This window comes from Hyaena hyaena, unplaced genomic scaffold, assembly GCF_003009895.1.
Source record: "Hyaena hyaena isolate Hyena2069 unplaced genomic scaffold, ASM300989v1 scaffold_375, whole genome shotgun sequence".
NCBI classification, from domain to species: Eukaryota; Metazoa; Chordata; class Mammalia; order Carnivora; family Hyaenidae; genus Hyaena; species Hyaena hyaena.
The window spans coordinates 1,204,227-1,225,943 of record NW_024081006.1 but is presented as its reverse complement, the minus strand read 5'-3'; the positions used below and the strand labels follow the sequence as shown (position 1 = coordinate 1,225,943).

At 37.4% G+C, this 21,717-nt stretch overlaps 1 protein-coding gene across 6 annotated transcripts in view; it reads left to right on the top strand.

The window, feature by feature from the left end:
* TBC1D5 (TBC1 domain family member 5) overlaps positions 1-21,717 on the top strand; it is a 540,103-nt gene that overhangs the window by 280,149 nt on the left and 238,237 nt on the right. For all 6 annotated transcript variants that reach the window (XM_039250589.1, XM_039250592.1, XM_039250590.1 and 3 more), the window contains exons 6-9: positions 13,602-13,710; positions 15,466-15,555; positions 15,654-15,728; positions 17,151-17,218. In XM_039250589.1, the coding sequence (XP_039106520.1) occupies positions 13,602-13,710; positions 15,466-15,555; positions 15,654-15,728; positions 17,151-17,218 (342 nt within the window). The remainder of the gene's footprint in view (positions 1-13,601; positions 13,711-15,465; positions 15,556-15,653; positions 15,729-17,150; positions 17,219-21,717) is intronic.

Below are 21,717 nucleotides of genomic sequence, written 5' to 3'. Positions count from 1 at the left end.
GCCCCTAAAATTTCCTGTAAATTTTAATCTGCTTTTTCACCTATAATAGCTGTCCTTTGTCTCAGAAAAGTAGTTTAAAAAATTGTGCCGTTCTTTTTAAACTGTTTTTTTAAATGTTTTATTTTTTTGAGAGACATAGACAGTGTGAGCAGGGGAGGGTCAGAGAGAGAGAGGGAGACACAGAATCTGAAGACAGGCTCCAGGCTCTGAGCTAGCTGTCAGCACAGAGCCCGACGCGGGGCTTGAACCAGTGATCATGACCTGAGCCGAAGTCGGATGCTTAACTGACTGAGCCACCCAGTCACCCCGTGCACAGTTCTAAAGTGACGATAAATGAGTCTTTAAGGATTAGATTTACAGCTATCTGTAAAAGATCAAATCTATAAATATTTACAGCAATCTGTAGATTATATAGGAAAGATGTATATAAAATCCATGCTCATTTAACCTTACAATCTCAATATCACATTTTTGTATTTGTTGAAATAGCACCACAACCTCTATAGTCAAATGATAATGTCAGACAGCACAAAACGTAACCTTTGCATTTTCCAGAAACCAAAATCAAAATAATAGCTTTTATTATATCTCCATTAATGGAGCCATAACTGAGAGAAGGAAAAAATCATACTTGAATAATGAATATATCTTCTTGAATTAACTTACTTTTTATGATAATGGAACTGGTCAGTATCTATGCTTTTCTGTAATATACAGTGGTTTGAACTAATTATTGATCACTTATAGCTCTGAAAATGTTACCTTCCATTTAAATAATTAACTGGTTTCCTTGCGTTTACAGTCTTAAATTAACATAACCCAGACTGACTTGAGCATACATGTTAGTTTGAGTTCCTTTGCTTCAGAAGTCCCTTCAAGCCCTCTTTATTATCTGTAGCCAGACTCTAGGGGAAAATTTTTTTTCGTATTTGTTTATTTACATAGTCAGCTGCAAGCTCCAATCATCCAAGGCTGTGTAAATGTTTATCTTTGAAAAGACAGGCATACATTTCAAATATGAGGATAAGCTGCTCAGAGTCAGTCAGCACTGAGAGCCCCTTCCCCAGGACACACTTATGGTTTCCTCCTTTTTTTCCAGTTGAAATGCACTCCTGGCAGCCCATGGGTCACTATTTATAATATATATTAGCATGCTTCACTATTTTCTTAAAAAAATTTTTTTTTAAAAATTTTAGATAGAGTATAAGTAGGAGAGAGGAACAGAGAGGGGGAGAGAGAATCCCAAATAGGCTCCATGCTCAGTGTGGAGCCCAACTCAGGCTTGACTTGATCCCACGACCCTGGGATCATGACCTGAGTTGAAATGAAGAGTTTCACTCCACCAACCAAGATACCCAGGCACCCCTAGCGTGCTTCATTTTTTGAGTGTGGTAATGAAATAGACAAAACCAATTAAATATTTGGTCAGTAATGTTGAAGTGTGTTACTTGATCTATAATTTGAGAAAATAATACAAAGAAGTATGGTTTAAAAATGAAAATTTATAAATCTTTTTAAACATCTCAAAAATAGCTTGCTTGTTTATTTACTTCTGGGTTGACTATAGTTATATAGTTAGCTCTATATAAGACTTAACTACTGATTTTCAATTTGACAAACAATTTGTAAGTCTCAAAGATATATAAGTTAAAGGTGGAATTTTCACAGAATATTTTAATAGAGATTAATATTCAATATTTGTGGATTTTCTGTATCAAATTACCCTTCCTTCTGGGGAAAAGTGGCAGGGGTTAGTAATCTTTTTTTTTTTTTTTTAATTTTTCTTTTTTTTCCATTTTTTTCCTAATCTAGAGCTCCCAGAAGTGTTTTTCTGACATTTTCTATATCTTTTTTGTTACTGTCAAGAGACCTAATATGTCTTCAGTCATTCTACAGATCTTTACTGTATACATTACAGGCAAGCCAAGTGCACTAAATCTCCAAGACTGAAAAGGAACAAAACACTGCCCTCTTATCATGGAGGAGTGGAGACAGACATGCCGGCAACTGATGTAGATCATGGTCAATGTTATCATGGGTGTGCATTTTCCTCAGATGGAGTAGTTAAAATGGAGGGGTTGAGGAAGTCATGGTTAAGGGGAAAGTATGACTGCTAGACATTCTAGAGGGACAAGTTCCCTGTGAAGTGAATATGAATAAAGACAGTCTTCATTTTCTACTCTCTAACGATGCATTTTTTTTTTTTTTTGGCACTATTAGAATGGTTAGATTGATGAACCTTATATTTGTTAGTGACAAAATTATGCCCTTAGTTATAAAAGACAGCTAAAGTGGCCCTTAAAGTATATATCTGTTTCATTGTGTTGATATTTTTACTTTGCATGAACTAATGTTTCGATAGTATTAAAGTTTTAGATTTTGTTATATCATAGGTGTTTGATACATTTAAATCCATGATCAAAAATTTTAACTGGGTGGTGAAAGTGTGAATCTTTAAATCACAAAACTATATGAAATAGTTGATAATGATACAATTGAGAATGAATATTACGTGCTTAGAAATATGGGAAAAATCAATAAAGCAGCTATGGAATAAAAAATAGCCTGCTAATGAGAGAATATTTGAAATTTAAAAGAAGTCCTAGTATCATCTGAACATATGGACATAGTTTTCATGATTATAGATGCAATGTTCTGAGATAGATATAGTAGTTTAGCTGGTTGACATATTTCAAGGATTTTCAAAAATTGCATTTCAAGCTATTTGTTCAGATTAGAAAAGTAATTCAGATGACAAGCCCAAGTCTCTATACCCATTTGAAGCAAAACAGGATAGTTGAACACTATCTTTTGACTCTCATTCCAATTTTTAACGTGCTTCTAGATCTTAAAGTCGGCTTGAGCAACAGAGCTCTATTGTCATTGAACCAGGCACAGACTTCGTGTTATGTGGATTTTGTTCAGTGCTCAGTAATGAGTTTATAATCTCATAAGTAACTACTGTTACTTGCTTGCCCCTTCCCACCTGATCACTGGGTCAAACCCAGACCCCATTTCTCTCTTTCATATTCTGATTATGTAGGTTGAACAGGGACTACTTTTTTTTTTTTTTTTCCTATTTAAGAGATCTAGAAGAGGGTGCAAGGAGTGGGATACATAAATAAGGCCCGAGTAGTCTGATTGCTATTTTTAACACTGCTCCCATACGTGTTTCTCCCACTGTTACCTGGACTATTGGTGGAACCTAGAGAATGAACCCCCTTTTCCTGCCTCTATATGTCTAGGCACCATACCTAATCATAATATTTTTTAAACAGCTCTATGGAAAATGAGCATTTTTGTGCTAATTTTCATTTTATATTAGCATTCCATGTGACAGCTTTATAGAAATATCTCTTTAGTTCATATAAAGATATCTGTGGTCATATAATTAAATTTTTGTGGCATTCATTTGGGAATATCTGAATTATTGAGCATATGGATAACAGAATAAAAAAAATAACAAAAGGCCGCTTATGAAGTCAGGATTAAATTTGAATTCTCTTGAAGTAGGTGAACTTTTAGATAACATAAAATTTCATCAGTGCAGAATACTTCTGCCTAAGAGAGAAATTTTATGAAACATATTTTAATTTGGACAAGGAGGTCATGAGAAAATGGTTCATCTTCCACTGTGATGCAGAACAACTGTTTTAAAAAAAATCAGTAATAAAAATACGACTCCCACTGGTGTTCTAGCCTACATAGGAAACACATTGCAGACCCAAATTAGGTCTCCACACCCTGATTCCTTCATTTGAATGTCTTCTCCCAACCCTTTCTCCCTCACCCCCTATATTCAGTATTCAGAAAAGGGATTTTTTTCTTCTTTTCTTTGAGATAAGAGTAGGCAGTTAAGGAAAGGGGTGGGCTGGGGGTGGGAGGAGATACCTTTAGTCTCCCCTAAGACCCTTGCCTGGAATATAGCTTCATTATAATGCATTTACATTGTAATTTAGACCCCTCCCTGCAGGTGGGGAAGGCTGCCCTAACCATTCCAACAAGGACCATATAGGCCCCAAAACTCCTCCTCCCCATTTATAGGTGGAATCCCTTAGATGATTTCAAGTAGCCTCAGACACCTTAGCAAGGACCCTTCATCTAGCAAACATTAAAAGAAAAGAGGGAAGACAACCCGACTCCTGATGCAGTTGGCACTTCTGGGCCTGCCTTCTCTCCCATCTGGAGAAGGTCATTTGATTTACACTGCTACTAATGGCTTGCTCACTTAAGAATTTGACTGTGAATGGGGCACCTGGGTGGCTTAGTCAGGCCTCAGACTCTTGATGTCTGGTCAGGATCTCATACTCAGAGTTCCAGGCTCTCCACTGACAGCCTTGAGCCTGCTTGGGACTTTCTCTCTCCCGCTCTCTTTGCCCCTTGCTCCCTCTCCCCCCTCAAAATAAATAAGTAAAACTTAATTAAAAAAACAAAAAAAGAATTTGTGAAGTCTTCCTTGACCATACTCAAGGACCGAGACTGGGGAATGAGATTGGCTGCTGCTATTTGGATATACAGTGACATATCAGTAATTTACAGGTCAAATTTCTAATAGCGTCAACCAGCTGGAATATAACCAGTAACCTAGAAATAGGGGGAAATTATTAGAATGCCAAGATGTTTGTTTCCTAAAAATTTTTAGGCATAAGAGAGCCCTTTCAGTCCTTATTCTACTTCCACAGCCTTATTTCGCATTTTTCTTAAATTAAAAAAGATTATGATAGTTTATGATGTTGAAATAAGCTAGAATGGGGGCGCCTGGGGGGCTCAGTTGGTTAAGCCTCTGACTTCGGCTCAGGTCATGATCTCGTGGTTCGTGGGTTTGAGCCCCGTGTCGGACTCTGTGCTGACAGCTCAGAGCCTGGAGCCTGTCTTCAGATTCTGTCTCCCTCTCACTCTGCCCCTCCTCCCTCATGCTGTCTGTCTCAAAAATAAATAAACAAAAAAAATTTTAAAAAAAATTATAGACTGGAATGTATGAAGCTTAAAGTCTAGTTTGTCTTTATTTATTTGTGTATTTTTATTTGTCTTTATTTTAAAAATGACAGATTGAGCAAGTGACAGAAGGATGTAGATTTAGGATGTCTAAAAACTAATGTACAACATTACACAAATTGGTAGCCAATAGTCATGAGAAAAATGCCACTCACCACAGAATGGAAAACTCCAAAAGCAAAGCAGTGTGGAGTTATTTAACTAGAGGCAAATAACCATACATTTTCTAGATGTATAGCACATTGAACAAAAATTTCTCTAAGATTTAAAAATATTTTGATACTGTCAACATTTGTATGTTGCAAAAAAAAAAATCACATGTGAGGCATACATTAGTCTTTCATTTTGTTGGGTAAATTAGGGGTTTGAGTATGGGATTTTTTATAGTAGTTAGTTTTTCCCTTTAACTTATAAATATGTGAGATTTTTAGTGGCCCTATCCTTGGGTAGGGATATTTCCTTACCTTTTCAGCAACCTGTGTGAAATTATGTTCCTAAGTACATTAATCCAAACAAATAATAAAGTACTTAAAGTCCGTATTGACTTAAACTAAAGTTTATCACATAACCCATTTATCTTCCATTTAAAATTTTCATATCTTGGATCTTTGAGACAGTCTAATATTGTCATATTAGGCTTATGATTCAAATCTTGGGTCTGATTCTTTGCAGCATTGATCATTTTTGTTACCTGTCATCACTAAAGATTTGTTCCCTAACTTTAATGTGTGTGTATGAGAAGAAGGAGGTAGGAAGAAGCAAGGGGAAGTGTGTGGTATTAGAGACAGAGTCGTAAGGAAAGGCAGTCAGAGACAAAAAAGAAAAAGATGCCTATTAACATCTATATCTGATCTTATTAGTAGCATGCCATTCATTAACAATTCTATACTATGTTACATCTCTTATGGAATTAGCTTGAGTTTTTAGCTACTTGTACTGTTTAACTTTTGTTTTCAATTTTTTAAATAGTTTTATTTCTGAGAGAGCGTGAGCAGGGTAGGGGCAGAGAGAGAGGGAGACACAAAATATGAAGCAGGCTCCAGGCTCTAAACTGTCAGTGCAGAGCCTGACACTGAGGCTCGAACTCATGGACCGTAAGATCATGACCTGAGCCAAAGTCAGATGTTTAACTGACTGAGTCACCCAGGCACCCCTGTACTATTTAACTTTTAATGTATATCTGTCTTCTTTCCCCAGTAACACTGTAGGTGATATGTATCGTGTGTATATTGTTACAGTTTTTACTGGAAAGTCAAATGTATGTATGAATGGTTTAATATCCTTAAAACACTTTGAATTTTGGTGATTCTGTATAGGAACAACTAGTGACGTGAGGCTATTTAAATTTAAATTAATTAAGATAAGATAAAATATGTAGTTCTTGAGTTGCACTAGCCTTATTTCAACTGCTTAGTAGCTGCATGTGATTAATGATTACCATATTGGACAGTTAGCTATAGAACATTTCTGTTCTTTCTGAAAGTTCTGTTGGATAATGCTGATCTACAGATTATTAAATGAATGTGGATTCAGTTATAATCCATTTAAGTCTCTTTAAAAGAAAGTATTTATTTGAAGCATACATGTATTTCTATATGTGTAATATCCTATAAGTCAACCCAGTCTTGAAAACATGGTTTATGAGATAGGATTGACTTTTAATTAGGACATCAGATTTTGCTAAATAAATGCCTGTTTCTGAGTTACTGCAAAATAATTTGTGTAAGCATTTCTTTCATAGTACTGTTTACATTATAGACTGTGTGGCTAATTCTTCATCATATAGAAAGTTAGAGATCAAGTTCATGCTAGTATCCAAATAGCAAGGTAAACATGGCACAGTGAGGATGTAAAGCAGGTGAGAGAAGTCTGTAGTAAGGTGTCTCAAAGAATTCATTATACAAGAACCATCAGTTAACTATGGAATATAAAATATATTCATTTCAGACAACTTCATAGAGATAGTTTGGTACAGTATCCATTTCTCACCTCATTTCTAAATGCTGTTCCTTTGATTAGTAGTCTAATGACCTTTATTATATACTTAATTTTTTATAACCTTGTGATAACAGCTTCTTGATTCCTTTTGTAAAGGCGTATTTGTTGACTTTACCTACATAATATGACCTTGAATTTAGAAGCTCTTAAACATTATACTTTAAAGAAAATGATCTATTTTTTTTACAAAAAGAATATTCTATCTGACAGTCCAAAACTAGCTAACTTGGTTCTTTGTGTCCTTGTGGATATTGAGGTGGCAGTTCAAGATTTCTCAATTCAGAGTAAATTCCAAACCCAAATCAGAACATCATCATAAGTTAATTTTAACAAACCTCCACACAGTGAACTATTTGTTGCCTTTGTTTCAATGGAGCCTCATCATATGAGAACGTATTTCACCTAGACATAGAAAGAAATCCATTTTAAGCCTGTGAGTAATTGTGCATTCTGTTTTTATATTTATTTATATATGTATAAGTGATATGCCCTGATGGTTCATTATGGAGGGAAAAAAAGCTTTAAATAAAAGTAAGTTTTTAAAAATTCCTGATACAGGAAGCAAAAAAGCCAGTACAGTTTCTAATTGCCTTTTAGAGTCTCTGAGTTCCCTCATTACCTGTGATTTAAGCTAAAAATGAGGTAATTATAGATAACATCAGTGTTTATCTGGTTGATCTTGGCACCTGCAGTCCTAATGTTGTAGCTTACCCATATCTGGTGCCACACTTTACAGTCTGATGCTGACATACCTAATTTACACTTCTCATATTTCCATTGATTTTTTAGTTAGATGTTCCTCGTTCTATTTGAATAGTATTTTTAAAATCATACTTAAGATGGCATAAAACTATATACTCTTCTACTTGGAGTATTGTATTTATGTACAGTCATTTCACTAGTAAAGATCACGAATATATTTCCAAACAGATTTAAAGTTTATTGTGTCCTTTTACTTCTATATCTGATAAAGCAGTTATGGGAACTCCTTGGCCAGTGTTTCAGATTTGCCATGTGCTTTAGGGTCATAAAACTGCGTTTTCTTACCTTGTGCTCTCTCACCTTCAAATATTCTACACATCAAACTCTGGTCTCATTCTGCTTAAAGATCACCTTTATTTTGCCATGGCCTTTCGTGCTATTATTCTAGTCCGATCTCAAAAAACGAAATGGTTGAGAACTAGCTGACCTCGTAAACTACAGGACCGTGTCTGCAGAGCTCCTTCACAACACCACCTCCTTACCATCCCTCCCTCTGGGGTCTCCCTTCTCTGTGACCTGTTGAAGTTCCCCCCTGGTGATAATCCCTTCTGTGTCCCCTCAGCAATGTCTTTATCAGTGAAAACCAGAGCGTCTCCTCTTTACCGAGTATTGGAGACCTCGGTACATGACTGTATGTAGGCTCTGAACTGTTTCCAGTCACTGTAGTTGAGTTTCTTGAGTTAGTCCCATACAGACGTTGCTTCCTGCCCAAGTAATGCATGAAAATGAGGTAGGAATCGTCATAAAAATAAACAGTATAAAATTGTTTTGTCTAGTATGTCATGTGGGACTTTTCAGAATTTTTCTAGTCCAGAATTGTCACATAGTCAAGTAATTTATTCATTATTTAGGTTACAAAAGTACTTAAACAATTAAATTTGGAAGGTACTAACTAGTTTTGCACCATTTTTATGTGGATATTTTGGGAAAATACTACATTAAAATATAAAATTAGAAATAGAGATCGCCTCATGATCAGCAGCTGTATTTATCCACTGCATATTGTAGTTGATTTCCATGTCAGAAAACAAAAACAAAAACACATTGCCAAGAGCCTTAACTACCTAAATAGGTATCCTTGGAGGGGAGACCTCCTTCAACTGCTGCTCCAAAAGTTGATTTCAGTTACTTAGAAATGACTTTAACACGCAAGGCCAACATTTTAAGTCAGTCACAGTGTTTTTCTCTGAGGAGCACCTGGTGTCTTCAGAACCCTTCTGAACACAGCGTTTTTCTCTGAGGAGCACCTGGTGTCTTCAGAACCCTTCTGAACACAGCGTTTCCAAGGCAGCCGCTGCCAGTCCGTTAGCCTTGGCTGGAGAAAGGAAACCACTCTCTGCCTTTCCCTCCTTAGATGCTGGTGGTTTTTAGGGACCCAGTGCCCGCAAGGCAGAGTGGTGGCCACTAGATGGCATGAGTGCTTTGTCAAGAGAGTCCTTAAGGCCCAGGTGTCTCTCTAATCTGTTCCCTTTGAGGTAGTTATACACCTAAATATCCCAGGTAGTTTTTAACCACTCACAGCGGCTGTTGACTTATTTTCTCAGTCCAGCTGGTGAAAACTTATCCCTGTACCCTTGGACTTGATGTTCAAAGACTAGAAGTCTAAGGAAGAAAATCTGAGCTTATATTCTTGTCATGCCTTGTTGCTAGAGACCATTTTTATCTTTTGATATCTGCAGTATCAAGTTTCCCGTTTAATGTTGCTTCCGTCTTATTCCAGGAAGATGCTTTTCCGAATTCTCTTTTTTTTTCTCGTATTCAATTTTTCTGAGCCTTGGTTTCCTCATTGATAAAGAGGAGTTAAAGATATACACTCCAGGAGATTTGTTGTAAAGGTTGAAAGTGATTTACTTAAAATACTATATATTTTGGGACACCTGGGTGGCTCAGTCAGTTAAGCTTCTGACTTCGGCTCAGGTCATGATCTCAAGTTAGTGAGTTCGAGCACCGCATTGTGCTCTGTGCTGACAGTTCAGAGGATAGAGCCTGCTTCAGATTTTGTGTCCCCCTCTCTTTCTGTCCCTCCCTTGCTCATTCTCTGTCTCTGTTTTTCTCTCTCAAAAATAAAAGAATACTATATATTTTAACATATCAGGATTTTTTTTTAGCATTTTAATAGTATCATTGCCCAATTTTGGATGTTACAGGCACACTGTATACTTTTTTTTTTAAATATAGGACAGAGTTTAGGAACTCCCTTTCCTTTATTTTTGTTAATTAATCTGAAAAATTCCATCATTGACTCCTCAATAACTTATTTTTGCATTTCTTGATCTGAGTTCAGGAGTACAACATTTGTATTTGTGATTGTAAAAAGCTTTTATTTTGGTTCAGCCCCCCTTGAAAAGCTAAACTGTTCAACGTTTTATCCTCTATGGACTGTTTAAGCTCTGGCAGTGCTGCTCTTGGGGTAGCATTTGAGTGCCCTTAAGTGCTACTATTATTTTCTACACTGTTTTAATTTTTAGGTGTCAAACTATTTCTTTTTAAAAAAAATTTTTTTAATGTTTATTTTTGAGAGTGAGAGACAGAGCATGAGTGGGAGAGGGTGACACAGAATCTGAAGCAGGCTTCAAGCTCCAAGCTGTCCGCACAGAACCTGACACAGGGCTTGAACCCACGAACTGTAGATCATGACCTGAGCCAAAGTTGGACACTTACCTGACCTAACCACCCAGGCACCCCTGTAAAACTATTTCTGCTTTTTCTGTACTATTAGAGTGCTTCGCCTTAACCACATTATTACTGGTTTACCTATCCATCTACCTCCTTAACTTAATGCTTTTCCTGATGTCTCTGAGTGCTAAGCACATAGTAGGCACTAAACGTTTAATGTGTTTACTCTGTATCACTGCTTATTAATAAAACACTATTCCATAGAGGAGAAAACAATAAGTTATCTTGTGGCCTTTATATGTTCCTTGGTTATTAGGGCTAGTCATCAGTTTGAGATGTTAAGCCTTAATTGGAACTATAAGTACTGTGAATAAATTTAAATGATTGTGGATTCCAAAGATAATGTTTCCATTTCACATGCCTCAGTCTCCTTTTCTCTTTACCAACAGTGTAATCAAGGAACAGGGTCTTATTTAAGCTAACAAATAATTATCCTTCATTACATAAGTACTATGTAACTTGACCTTAAAAGGCTGCTTAACTTGACAAGATGGCAATGAATCTAGCCACCAGCTGTGTCTACTTTCACAACTTGGTACCTGTGAATAGGAGCTGATTTGGGAAGAGGCTGGGGAAGTCTTTGCCTCACTCTTCCCTCTCATCTGGAACGTATTGGTGATTTCAGGCCATGGAACTGCATGGTTTTGCACAAATTCTGATTCCTGTTGGGTTCAGAGTGCATTTAAAATCTGGGCTTCTTGCTTGCAGACTACAAGCTATTTAGACATACATTTTCTGAGATGTATTCATTGCTTACCTCATCTTTGAGTATTACTAAAACTGGGTAAAAACAAAGCTTGAATATGAGATGTGGATGATATATGATGAGATTGTTGGGAAATGGATAATATATTTTAATAATTATACGTAATACAAATGAACCATTGCGACTTAAAAAAAATCACACATAAGATTTCAGTAAACATTTCTTTTGGGGGTTGGAGTGGTTAAGAATCGAGCATGAAACAGTGGAAAGAGCAGCAAGAGAAAATAAAATGTTAGGTTTAAGTTAATATACAAATTAAAAAGTTTCACTGTGTTGAAGGTAAAGATATTGGGTTAAGAAATATGTGTGGCAGACAAAGGTGTGTTATTTTTGACGTATGAATAACTCATCCCTTGGACCAATAATGAGGTACACTAAAATAAATGCAGTGTTACAATTATTGTGAACAATGATTATTTTAAAAAATGTGATATGCTGGACATGCTTCTGAGGGCTTGCCATGTATTTTAGTCCTCATAATAATTCTTTGAGGTGGATGCTATTATTATTTCATTTTACAGATGAGGAATCAGAGACACAGGGAGGTTAAGGAACTTGGCCTTGCTTGCATAGCTAGTAAGTAGCTAGTAAATTGTGTACTGTTTCTGTGAATGCATGGCTCTCTTTTTTTCCCCATGAGTGTGGGTCTGCAGTCCATTCTCTCTGTCTCTCTTTTTTAAACGTTTACTTATTTTTGAGAGACAACTTGAGCTAGGGAGGGGCAGAGAGAGAGTGGGAGAGACAGAATCCGAAGCAGGCCCCAGGCTCTGAGCTGTCAGCTCAGGGCCCCATGCGGGGCTCGAATCCACAAACTGTGAGATCATGACCTGAGCCGAAGTTGCTGAGCCACCCAGGCGCCCCTGCAATCCATTCTCTTACCCACTATCGCATGGTGCTTAAAATAGGCAAAGGACGAGAAAGGAAGTTTTTAAGAAGAAGAAATAAAGTGACTCAAAAGCATGACAGATTTTCACTTTCACTAATGCTACGAATGGAAATTAAAATGAAAATGAAATACGACTTTCTGTTATGAATGGAGTGTGGAGAGTAAACAGTTTTCACGGAATGGTGGTAGGAATGCATTGCTTCCAGTATGGGGTTGGGGTGCTTGCTTATTTCCTCTGGTGCCAGCCACTAGCCCTTCCTGGCAGAGGCAGGGCGGTTAATGCTGCAGGGCTGAAGCTAAAGGTCTCCTGCTTGAGGCAGCCAGGAAGGTGTCATTGCCTTGGTCACTCTTCTGGAAAACTCTGTGTAGAAGATACTGCACAGTCAGGTTTTTCAACTGTAGGTGTGCAGTTGGTTGCATTCCTGGCTCTAAGACCATCGTGTGCATGGCTGTCCTTTCTCAAAATGAGTAGGGTCTGGCCAGTGACAACCGGATGCACGTATAAGAGGATGATTGAAGCTTTTAAAGGCTTTCTTTTGAGACCGTCTCACTGAAGAGCTTGCCAGGGCTTCGGCTTTGATAATAGAATTGAAATTGTAAGTTTATTGTGGCTTTAGGAAATCAGAAATTTCATAAAGCCTGTGCTCAGTAGCCTCAACTGTGGACAAATGATTCTTGATGTTTAGCTTGGTATGAGATGCAGGGAATGCAGGTCTACGTTCTTTATTCAAACTCAGTAAATGGTTTGGGACAATTAATTTCCAATTGTTTCCCAGTAGAGCAGATTTACTTGTATATTAATGAGGCACAGGTGTTCGGCCCCTGGTGTCTGCATGCCTGGGAGGCATATTTCAGTTGTTTATCTACTCAGCCATAGGTACTGCAAGGTACTCAAGCTTGCCTTTAACAGTTTTTACAGTGAGGCTTTTTCATTTTTTGATGTTTTTTTCAAATTTGCCTGCACCTGTTAAAATTTTAAAACTGATCATGTAGAAAGAAGTTGCAGAGATTTCAGTAGTAAATAGCACTAAAAGGTAAAGAAAGTAGTCTTCTATTACATTTAACTCCCCAGCCTGACACTAAAGAGAAGTGGGCTCATTGAAACAGATATTTCATGTGAGAAGCCAATCTGATCAACAGTACCCTGTCTGTTGTGTATTTTTGCAGCAGGTATATCGTTGTCAGTGGCTAAAGCAGTCATATATTTATATTAATACTCATTTTTTTCTTGTTTCACTGAACTGCACTACCAGCATTTTAGAGGAAATGGAATAGCCTCCGTAGACATTATGAATTTCAGAAGCTGGCTTAATTATAGCGATCTACATATTCATTAAATCTACAGAAGAACTCTGTCCAAAAAGACAGCCATGCGTTTAGAAACAGTACACAACTAAATATATACGTTTTAAAAGTTGCATTTCTTAGACTTATTTAAAATTAATTTCCTGTGGCACTCCTCTCCAAGCAGAGAATTTTAACAAAAGGATCCCCGTGCTTTTGGTTTCTTGCATATAGGAAAGAATGGGAAGAACTATTTGTAAACAACAATTACTTGGCAACAATAAGGCAGAAGGGGATTAATGGGCAGCTGAGAAGCAGCAGGTTCCGCAGCATTTGCTGGAAGGTAAGAAGAAAATATTTATTTACAGTTTGTGGTTGCAGTATATCAACACATTACCTGATGCCCTCGGAGATTACCCATGCAGGGGATCACTGAGTTTTCCAGAAGACTTCACTCTCTATTTTTTGGCCATCCATGTTTATCTTTCATAGGACATTTACTAATAAGGTTGAACCACCTTAGTCCCGAATAACTGGTGACGATGAAGGAGTCATTTGAAATAACTATTCTCTCATCTCATTTGATGGTGTGGAATTCAAAGCAACACCTTTCCATTCCCTGGAGGCTTTTGCAGAACTCCTCCAAGCTGGGCAGGAGCACAGGCGGGTTTACTTTCAGGTTTCTGTTGTATCCAGTGCCGCCGCGGCCGTCATCGAGGCACCCTCCCTGTTCACTGCAGAAACAGCAGATGGAAAAGATCTATCTGTCTGTCTGTCTGTCTGTCTGTCTTTCTTTCTTTCTTTCTCTCTTTCTCTCTTTCTCTCTCTCTCTCTTTCTCTCTCTCTCTCTCTCTCTTTCTCTTTCTCTCTTTCTTTCTCTTTCTCTTTCTCTTTCTCTTTCTCTTTCTCTTTCTTTCTCTTTCTTTCTCTTTCTCTCTTTCTCTCTCTCTTTCTCTCTCTCTCTCTTTCTCTCTTTCTCTCTTTTTCTTTTCTTTTCTTTCTTGTTCTTCTTTTCTTTTTCTTTCTCTTTCTCTTTTTCTTTCTCTTTCTTTCTTCTCTTTACTAGAAACACAAAGTGAAGGGCAGCAAGAAAGAGAAGTGGAAGAAAATTAGGTCAGTCTCCAACGAGAAAGGGCCACTGATTACCAAAACTAGTAATAATCTGTAGTTATCTTTTTAATTGCTTGGAAATATTGTCCCTTTTTGTTCTCTCACAAATGAATTAATTCAGGTTTAGACTTATTTCTGAAATGACTTCTATTGAAAGTTTTTTAGGTTTTATCTGCATAAATTGAGCATACAGAGTCTGTGCAAGTAAAGACAGTAAGAAACACATGATGTATTAGACAGTTTTAGATTTAATAATTTAGATTTAGTAATTAAAATACATTTTTCTTCTGTTAGATGCAGGCAGTAAAAGCAGGAGACCCGCTGCTAGAGTATTTGTATACAGTATTTGTGCCCCACCCCCCACTCCTTGTTGTTTAACTTTCAGTATCATTTGTTTGCTAAAAATAAACTCAAATCTAGATTTTTTTAATGTTATATTAAACTAAATCAAATTTATCTTTTAAAGAATGCTTGTTATTTTCATAAGCTGGTCGCCAGTTGCAGATTCCATTTCTGTTGTAAAAGGACGGACTTCACCTCTCACTGTGCCTCCAGGTGGTTCTTCTCTGCCCTTTACCTGTCTGACTTAAGACAAATCAAACCTGGAGATGAATGATTGGGCCTGTGCCTGTCAGTAGTCCATTAACATAAGACGTTAAGATGGGAATTATGCTGGAACCTCAATGAATTCTTCTTGTTCATTTCTAATATAAATCTGGAGGGGAGGTTGATTGAATTTTGTCTTGTAGTTTTTACCATCTTGTTTTTTTGGCGTTTATTCACTTTTTAAATTATCCAAATATATATATCCAAATATATATATGTATTTCTTAAACATTCCCAAATATACTTTATTGGGAATTGGAATTATATGAATATGAAATACCATGAATATGAATATCTCTTTCAAATTTCAGGTGACTCTGTTTGGCATAGCTTTACATGTTACTTGTTATGATTGTTAAAAAAGTTTTTTTTTTCTTGACAGCTGTTTCTTTGTGTTCTTCCTCAAGATAAAAGTCAGTGGATAAGTAGAATTAAAGAATTAAGAGCATGGTATAGCAACATTAAAGAAATAGTAAGTTGTAATTTAATTAATGTAATTGTTTTCTTATGTATGCTTTAAAGTCCAATACCCTCTGATCTTTGTGTGTGTTTTCACTCTTTCTTTGCCAGCACATCACAAACCCGAGGAAGGTTGTTGGCCAGCAGGATTTGATGATCAATAATCCCCTTTCACAGGATGAAGGGGTAAAGTTCATCTTTATTCATATCTCGACTTCTTTTTGCCCATAAGAATATGCTTATGAGACTGGTTATCAATCACCATGAAAGCAATGTTTTTTCATGCCAACTGATTTTTTTTAACTGTATACTGTGTGACCAAAAACCTGATGGAAATTATTCTATGCTATATTCATCGTGTGTTGTAGGAGGTTTATGATGTATTTCTGTGGAAATGGCACGAGGACGGAGTCCCAGTGGACCAAAAGAACTCCGTCTAAAACAGAAGAGCGTACAGAGGAGGATAGAACTGTTTTCTCAAGCTTGGAGTGGACAGTGGGGAGGCTAGAAAACCTTCTCTTTATGATAACAATAGATAAGGCTTCACTTGGTGGGTCTAATTCCAAGAAGAAAACTAACTAACTATTAAGAAGTTTTTAAAGAGGGGCGCCCGGGTGGTTCAGCCGGTTAAGCGTCTGACTTCAGCTCAGGTCATGATCTCACGGTCTGTGAGCTCCAGCCCCTCATCGGGCTCTGTTCTGACAGCTCGGAACCTGGAGCCTGCTTCAGAATCTGTGTCTCCCTCTCTCTCCGCCCCTCCCTTGCTCGCGCTCTGTCTGTCTCTCACTCTCTCTCTCTCTCTCTCTCAAAAATAAACAAACATTAAAAAAAATTAAAAATTAAATTACAAAAGAAGTTTTTTTACATTAAAAATATTAAAAAGAAGTTTTTAAACATAATGAAAAAGATCAGCCTGTCTCCACTCATATTCCAGTGAAGACTAAGAATAATTACTGCTTGAGAGGTATTGTATGTCTTCTTCAGTTGCTGCTCTTAATTCCTGTTTCCCTGCTAACATAAAGTATGTTCCAGCTAATATCTAATGTTAGTGTTTCTTTCTTTTTCTCCTAATACATATAGTTGTTATAATATAGTCTATAGTAAAGCAGCATAAAATATTAAGTAAGTTTTAAAACTTATATTCACATTTTAAAAAGTAGCTAAAAATCTATTTGATCATAAAAACAAGCTTTGTAGAAAGACTCATGTGTCTTTCTTAGTGCATTGGGAGTTCAGGTGAGGTTCAAGCTGAGACCAGTTGGCCCATGGCCCCACTGTAACCCAAGCAGACCTTTTTGTTGTTCTAAGGGAAGTAGTGGTATATGGCAGAAAAGCTATCAGTCATTTTCTATAGATAATATAAAAATTTTAAATATACATAATATACTGTGCGCTGTATATCACTGGAAAAATTGATGGTAGTATAAGAATGTGTTTCTGAGATTAAACTAGTTTTTAATATTTTTATTCCAATTTCAAGTTTCCTTTGCAATATGAAATGATAACTCAGAGAAGGATAAATTTGATTGTTTGAATTATTAAATTGGTATCGTAAAAATCAAGCAAAGGTGTAAGATTTTTTTAAATAGGTTGTTTTCCTTGTTTCAGAGTCTTTGGAACAAATTCTTTCAAGATAAAGAACTTCGATCAATGATTGAACAAGATGTCAAAAGAACGTATGTAGAACTTTCAGTAATACAAATTGATGTTACCTCTGTAATTTTAGCAAAATACAAAATCCATAGAGAAGCTCTAATTGAATGCAGTATTTTCCTTGTGTTAAGAACAAAGTTTTTTTTGGCCATTACTGATAGTAACAGTTATTTCCTATTCTTAAAATATAGATTTCTCTTTCCTCTTTTTCAAAATAAATTATAATATTGATAATCTTAAAATAATATTTAGTCCACTCTTCAGTTTTAACAGTTGTGAAGTCATGTGCTTCCGATTAAGGTTATATTACGTAGTCATAATACTGGTATTCCTAGAGAGATTTGTCTCTTGCTTTACACTGTTGAATCCCTTTCTAACCAAGTTACTTTTTAAATGACAACTATTATTTTTACGCTTCTTATTTCTCTCTCTTGAAGTCGTTCAGGTTTGCAAACAAACTCTTCTCTCAGTCTACTTAGTATTTCCTGTGTGAAAAAGTTATTTACTTAGCACATAGTTAATATCTGTAACTTTTATACATTAGGCGTCATTTTTTCCTGGATCATATAGTGAGAAGTGCGTGGCATTTGTGTAGAAAGGTCCTGGGATAAGTTCTAGCAACATATGCTATAATCTTAGGCAGATTACTTTCAAATAATGTTTTTCCTCCCCAGTATCCTTTTCTGTAAAATGGGAATATAGTTAACTGCCTCAAAGGATTGTTGTAGATTAATAAGCATATGTTGTAATGGTGGTATTTAGATAGGTTTACACTTTACACTATAAACAATTACGTAAATGTTAGTGAATTTAACCATTGGGATCTAGGATGTGCCATGGATTTGCAGAGTCGTGGGTATCCCTAGTGCCTTCTTCCCCGTCCTGCTGCAGCCGTGCCTGTCTGCCCCACTGCTGGCTCAGTTCCTGCTAGACCTATTACAAAACAAAGTCAAGGCCTCTGGTTCTCTGACATCCCTCTCTTTCTAGGTCCCAAATACAGAATAATCAGATGACACAGACTGCTATTAAGGTTATAGTATATACTGGACAAATCACATTTTCTGTTTTAAAATGAAAATCAGTGGAGGGATGCCTGGCTGGCTCGGTCAATAGAGCATGCAGCTCTTGATCTCAGGGTTGTGAGTTCAAGCCCCATGTTGGGCCTAGAGCTTACTTGAAGGAAGGAAAGGAAGGAAGGAAACAGTGGAGTGGAATCATGCATTCAGAGTATGACAGAACTGTCCATAAGTGGCAGTGATGGCAGGTTGGGGAGTGAGAGGTATGGGATCATTTTGATGAGCTGAGTTATCTAGGTAACCAAAGAGTAGCCGATAATAGGGGAGCTGCTCTCAGAGGAGCTGGGTGGCAGTGCTTGGCCTCTAGTATGTATTTTCACAAAGTAGATGCCATTATTTTGGTGCATAGGAGACACTCAAATATTTGTCAGATGAAACAAAAGAATGAATTCCCTCACCAATGCTTTCAGTAACTGTATAACCAGTGGCAGTAAAGCAGGCTTCTTAAAAACAAAATACATGGTATACATTGTTGACCAAACAGTAAAGGTATCCCTTTTTAAAAATATTGGTAGACAGGTGTGACTGGGTGGCTCAGTCGGTTAAGTGTCTGACTTCGGCTCAGGTCATGATCTCATGGCTGGTGGGTTCGAGCCCCGCATCGGGCTCTGTGCTGACAGCTAGCTCAGAGCCTGAAGCCTGTTTCAGATTCTGTATCTCCCTCTCTCTCTGACCCTCCCCTGCTCACGCTGTCTGTGTGTGTCTCTCTCTCTCATTCTCACTCTCTCTCTCATAAATAAAAATAAAACATTAAAATATTTTTTAAAAATATTGCTAGGCAGTTATCTTAGGAACTTTGACATCTTCATCTCTAAGTGGCTGATCAGAAGGATTATGATCAATCTTTCTGCTGTTACCAAATGAAAATAGAGGCACCATGGCACTGGAGCAGAGTCACACGCTCAGAGGCCCTGTCAGCCACGTTGGCTAAAAGACGGAGCAAACAAGAGAAGAGGAAAACAAGTTCAGACAGACAAACCACTTAGGAAGTGGCACTGAGAGCCTGTTGATCATTTTAGTTACTTAGCGCAAACAATTCTGCTCTGCTGTGTGGGAAAGTGTTATTTCTCGGACACTATATTCTTGGAACTATTTTGTTTTAGATTTTCTATGTATTTTTCATATAAAAATGTGTGTGCGTGTGTGTGTATAACACATACATGGGACGTTTTTTTTCTTAAAATTGGTCTCCACTGGTACATTTTAATTCAGTCTGCAAGCCCGAGATTCAGGGATGGTAGTCAGGAGACCCTATAGTTCACAGCACAGAATGGAGGGAGTACGTATCTCCTTCCCCAGAGGCTCTCCTGTGACTCTTCTCCACATTTAGAATAAGCCAGTCTCCTTGCCATCTCTATATAAAGTCTATGGCAAGTGCCTTAGCTTGTAAGGAAAGACTGTCAATCTCACTTTAAGCCACCAAATTGCCTAATGATAAAAGCTGAACAGCTTGAATAATTTTACTACTTTAGGTAATATACTGTTTTTGTAAGGCACCACATGACCTAAAATCCAAGGTTTTCAATCCAGTCTGTAAAGCCCCTTGTTATGCCATAGGGGAAGAAAGGAAGAAATACAGCTCAGTGAATGTTATGTAGTGTTACTCATTCGCTAGCATCTGTGACAAGAATTTTGTTTCTTGAAATGTATGTTTACTGAATGTCTGCTGTGTACCAGGCTTATCTTTTGCATTGTGGGAACAGAGTGGTGAATAAGACAAGGTCTTGCTTTCATGGGGTATACATTTTAGTGTTGGAGGAGTGGGGGTGGGGTGAGACCATCAAAGAAGATGATTAGGTGATTGTAGAGGGTGGTAATTGCTGTGATGAAATAAAGCAGGGTGATAGGATAGTTAGAGGGATGGCTGTGTAAGGAACAGTGATTAGAAAAGGCATCTCTGAGATGACGACATTTGAGCTGAGACGTGAAAAATTTTTAAAGCCATCCTGTGAAGATCTAGGGAAAGAACATTACAGGCCGAAGGAACAGTTAGTGCAGAGTCCCTTAGTGTGTGGCTCAATTTTGAGAAACTGAAGGGGGGCAGGTATGGCTGGAGGTAAATGATTTAAGAGGGGAAATCTGAGAGAAGGCAGATGTTTGCCAAGCAGTCCTGTGAACTGCAGTATTGAGTTTGGGTTTTACTGCAGTTGCCATGGAAGCCATTGGAGGATATTGAGCAGAGGTGTGATATCTAAAATGATCATTGTGGCTGCTGTGCAGTGGGGTGAATATGGGTCCACACAGAGGCTGGGAAAGTTGCTAGGAGTCTTGTGGTATTCCTAGTTAAGTAGTGTTAGTGCCTTAGACTAAAGACGTAATAATAAAGATGCTTAGGAGTAGATAGTTTGAGGACATGCAGTTTATATTTTTAAATATGGATTAGAGGGTCATTCTGTGTAGTTTTCTCATGTTCAATCAGTTCTCTTCCATTTTCACTGCTCTGTGTCAGGTCCTTTTTTTACCTCTTACCTGGAATCTCTCACTCGTTTAATTTTCTCTGCAGATCTGTTCTCTTCCCTCCCCAGTCGAATCCATGTGTTCCAGCCTTATTTACTCAAAGCACACTTCGAGTCATGCTGCTTGCGGAATCTAAAGCCTTCTATGACTCTTTGTGATCTGCCAAAGAATGGCCTTACCCAGACCCCCTAACACACAGACACTTCTCTTTGAGAGTTTACCAATGCTTTCTGTTACTAATGTCCAGTTTAACTCCTTTGTGGTCTGAGAGCAGACTGCATGATTTTCCTCTGCCAGATATTGGTTAAGTTGTGTTTTGTGGTCCAGAATGTGGTCCCTCTTGGTGAATGTTCCATGTGAGTTTGACAAGATTGTGTATTCTGCTGCTGTTGGTTGAAGAAGTACGTAGGTATCAGTATATTAGTAGCTTGATGATGTTGAGCTCACCTATGTCCTTCTGATTTTCAGCCTGCCAGATCTGTCCATTTCTGATGGAGGGATGTTGAACTTGCTAACCATGATAGTGTATTTTTAAATTTCTCATTGCAATTTCATTAGTTTTTGCTTCATACAGTTTGATGCTCTGTTGTTTGGTGGATACATGTTAAGGTTTGATATGTCTTCGTGGAGAATTAATTGACCCCTTTATCATTAGGTAATGCCCTTAAAAAATCTTCTCATTAGCATCAGCATGATATATTTTTCTTCATATATTTGCTTTTAATCTAAATGTATCTTTATATTTAAAGTTTATTTATTTTGAGAGAAAATTTGTGTATGTGCACGCATAGGGGAGGGGCAGAGAGAGAGGGAATCCCAAGCAGGCTCTGCACTGTCAGCCCAGAGCCCTGATGTGGGGCTCGATTGATTATCTGAACTGTGAGATCATGACCTGAGCTGAAATCAAGAGTCGCTTGACCAACTGAGCCACCCAGGCACCCCTAAAATGTGTCGTTATATTTAAAGTGGATTCCTTCTGGGCAGCATAT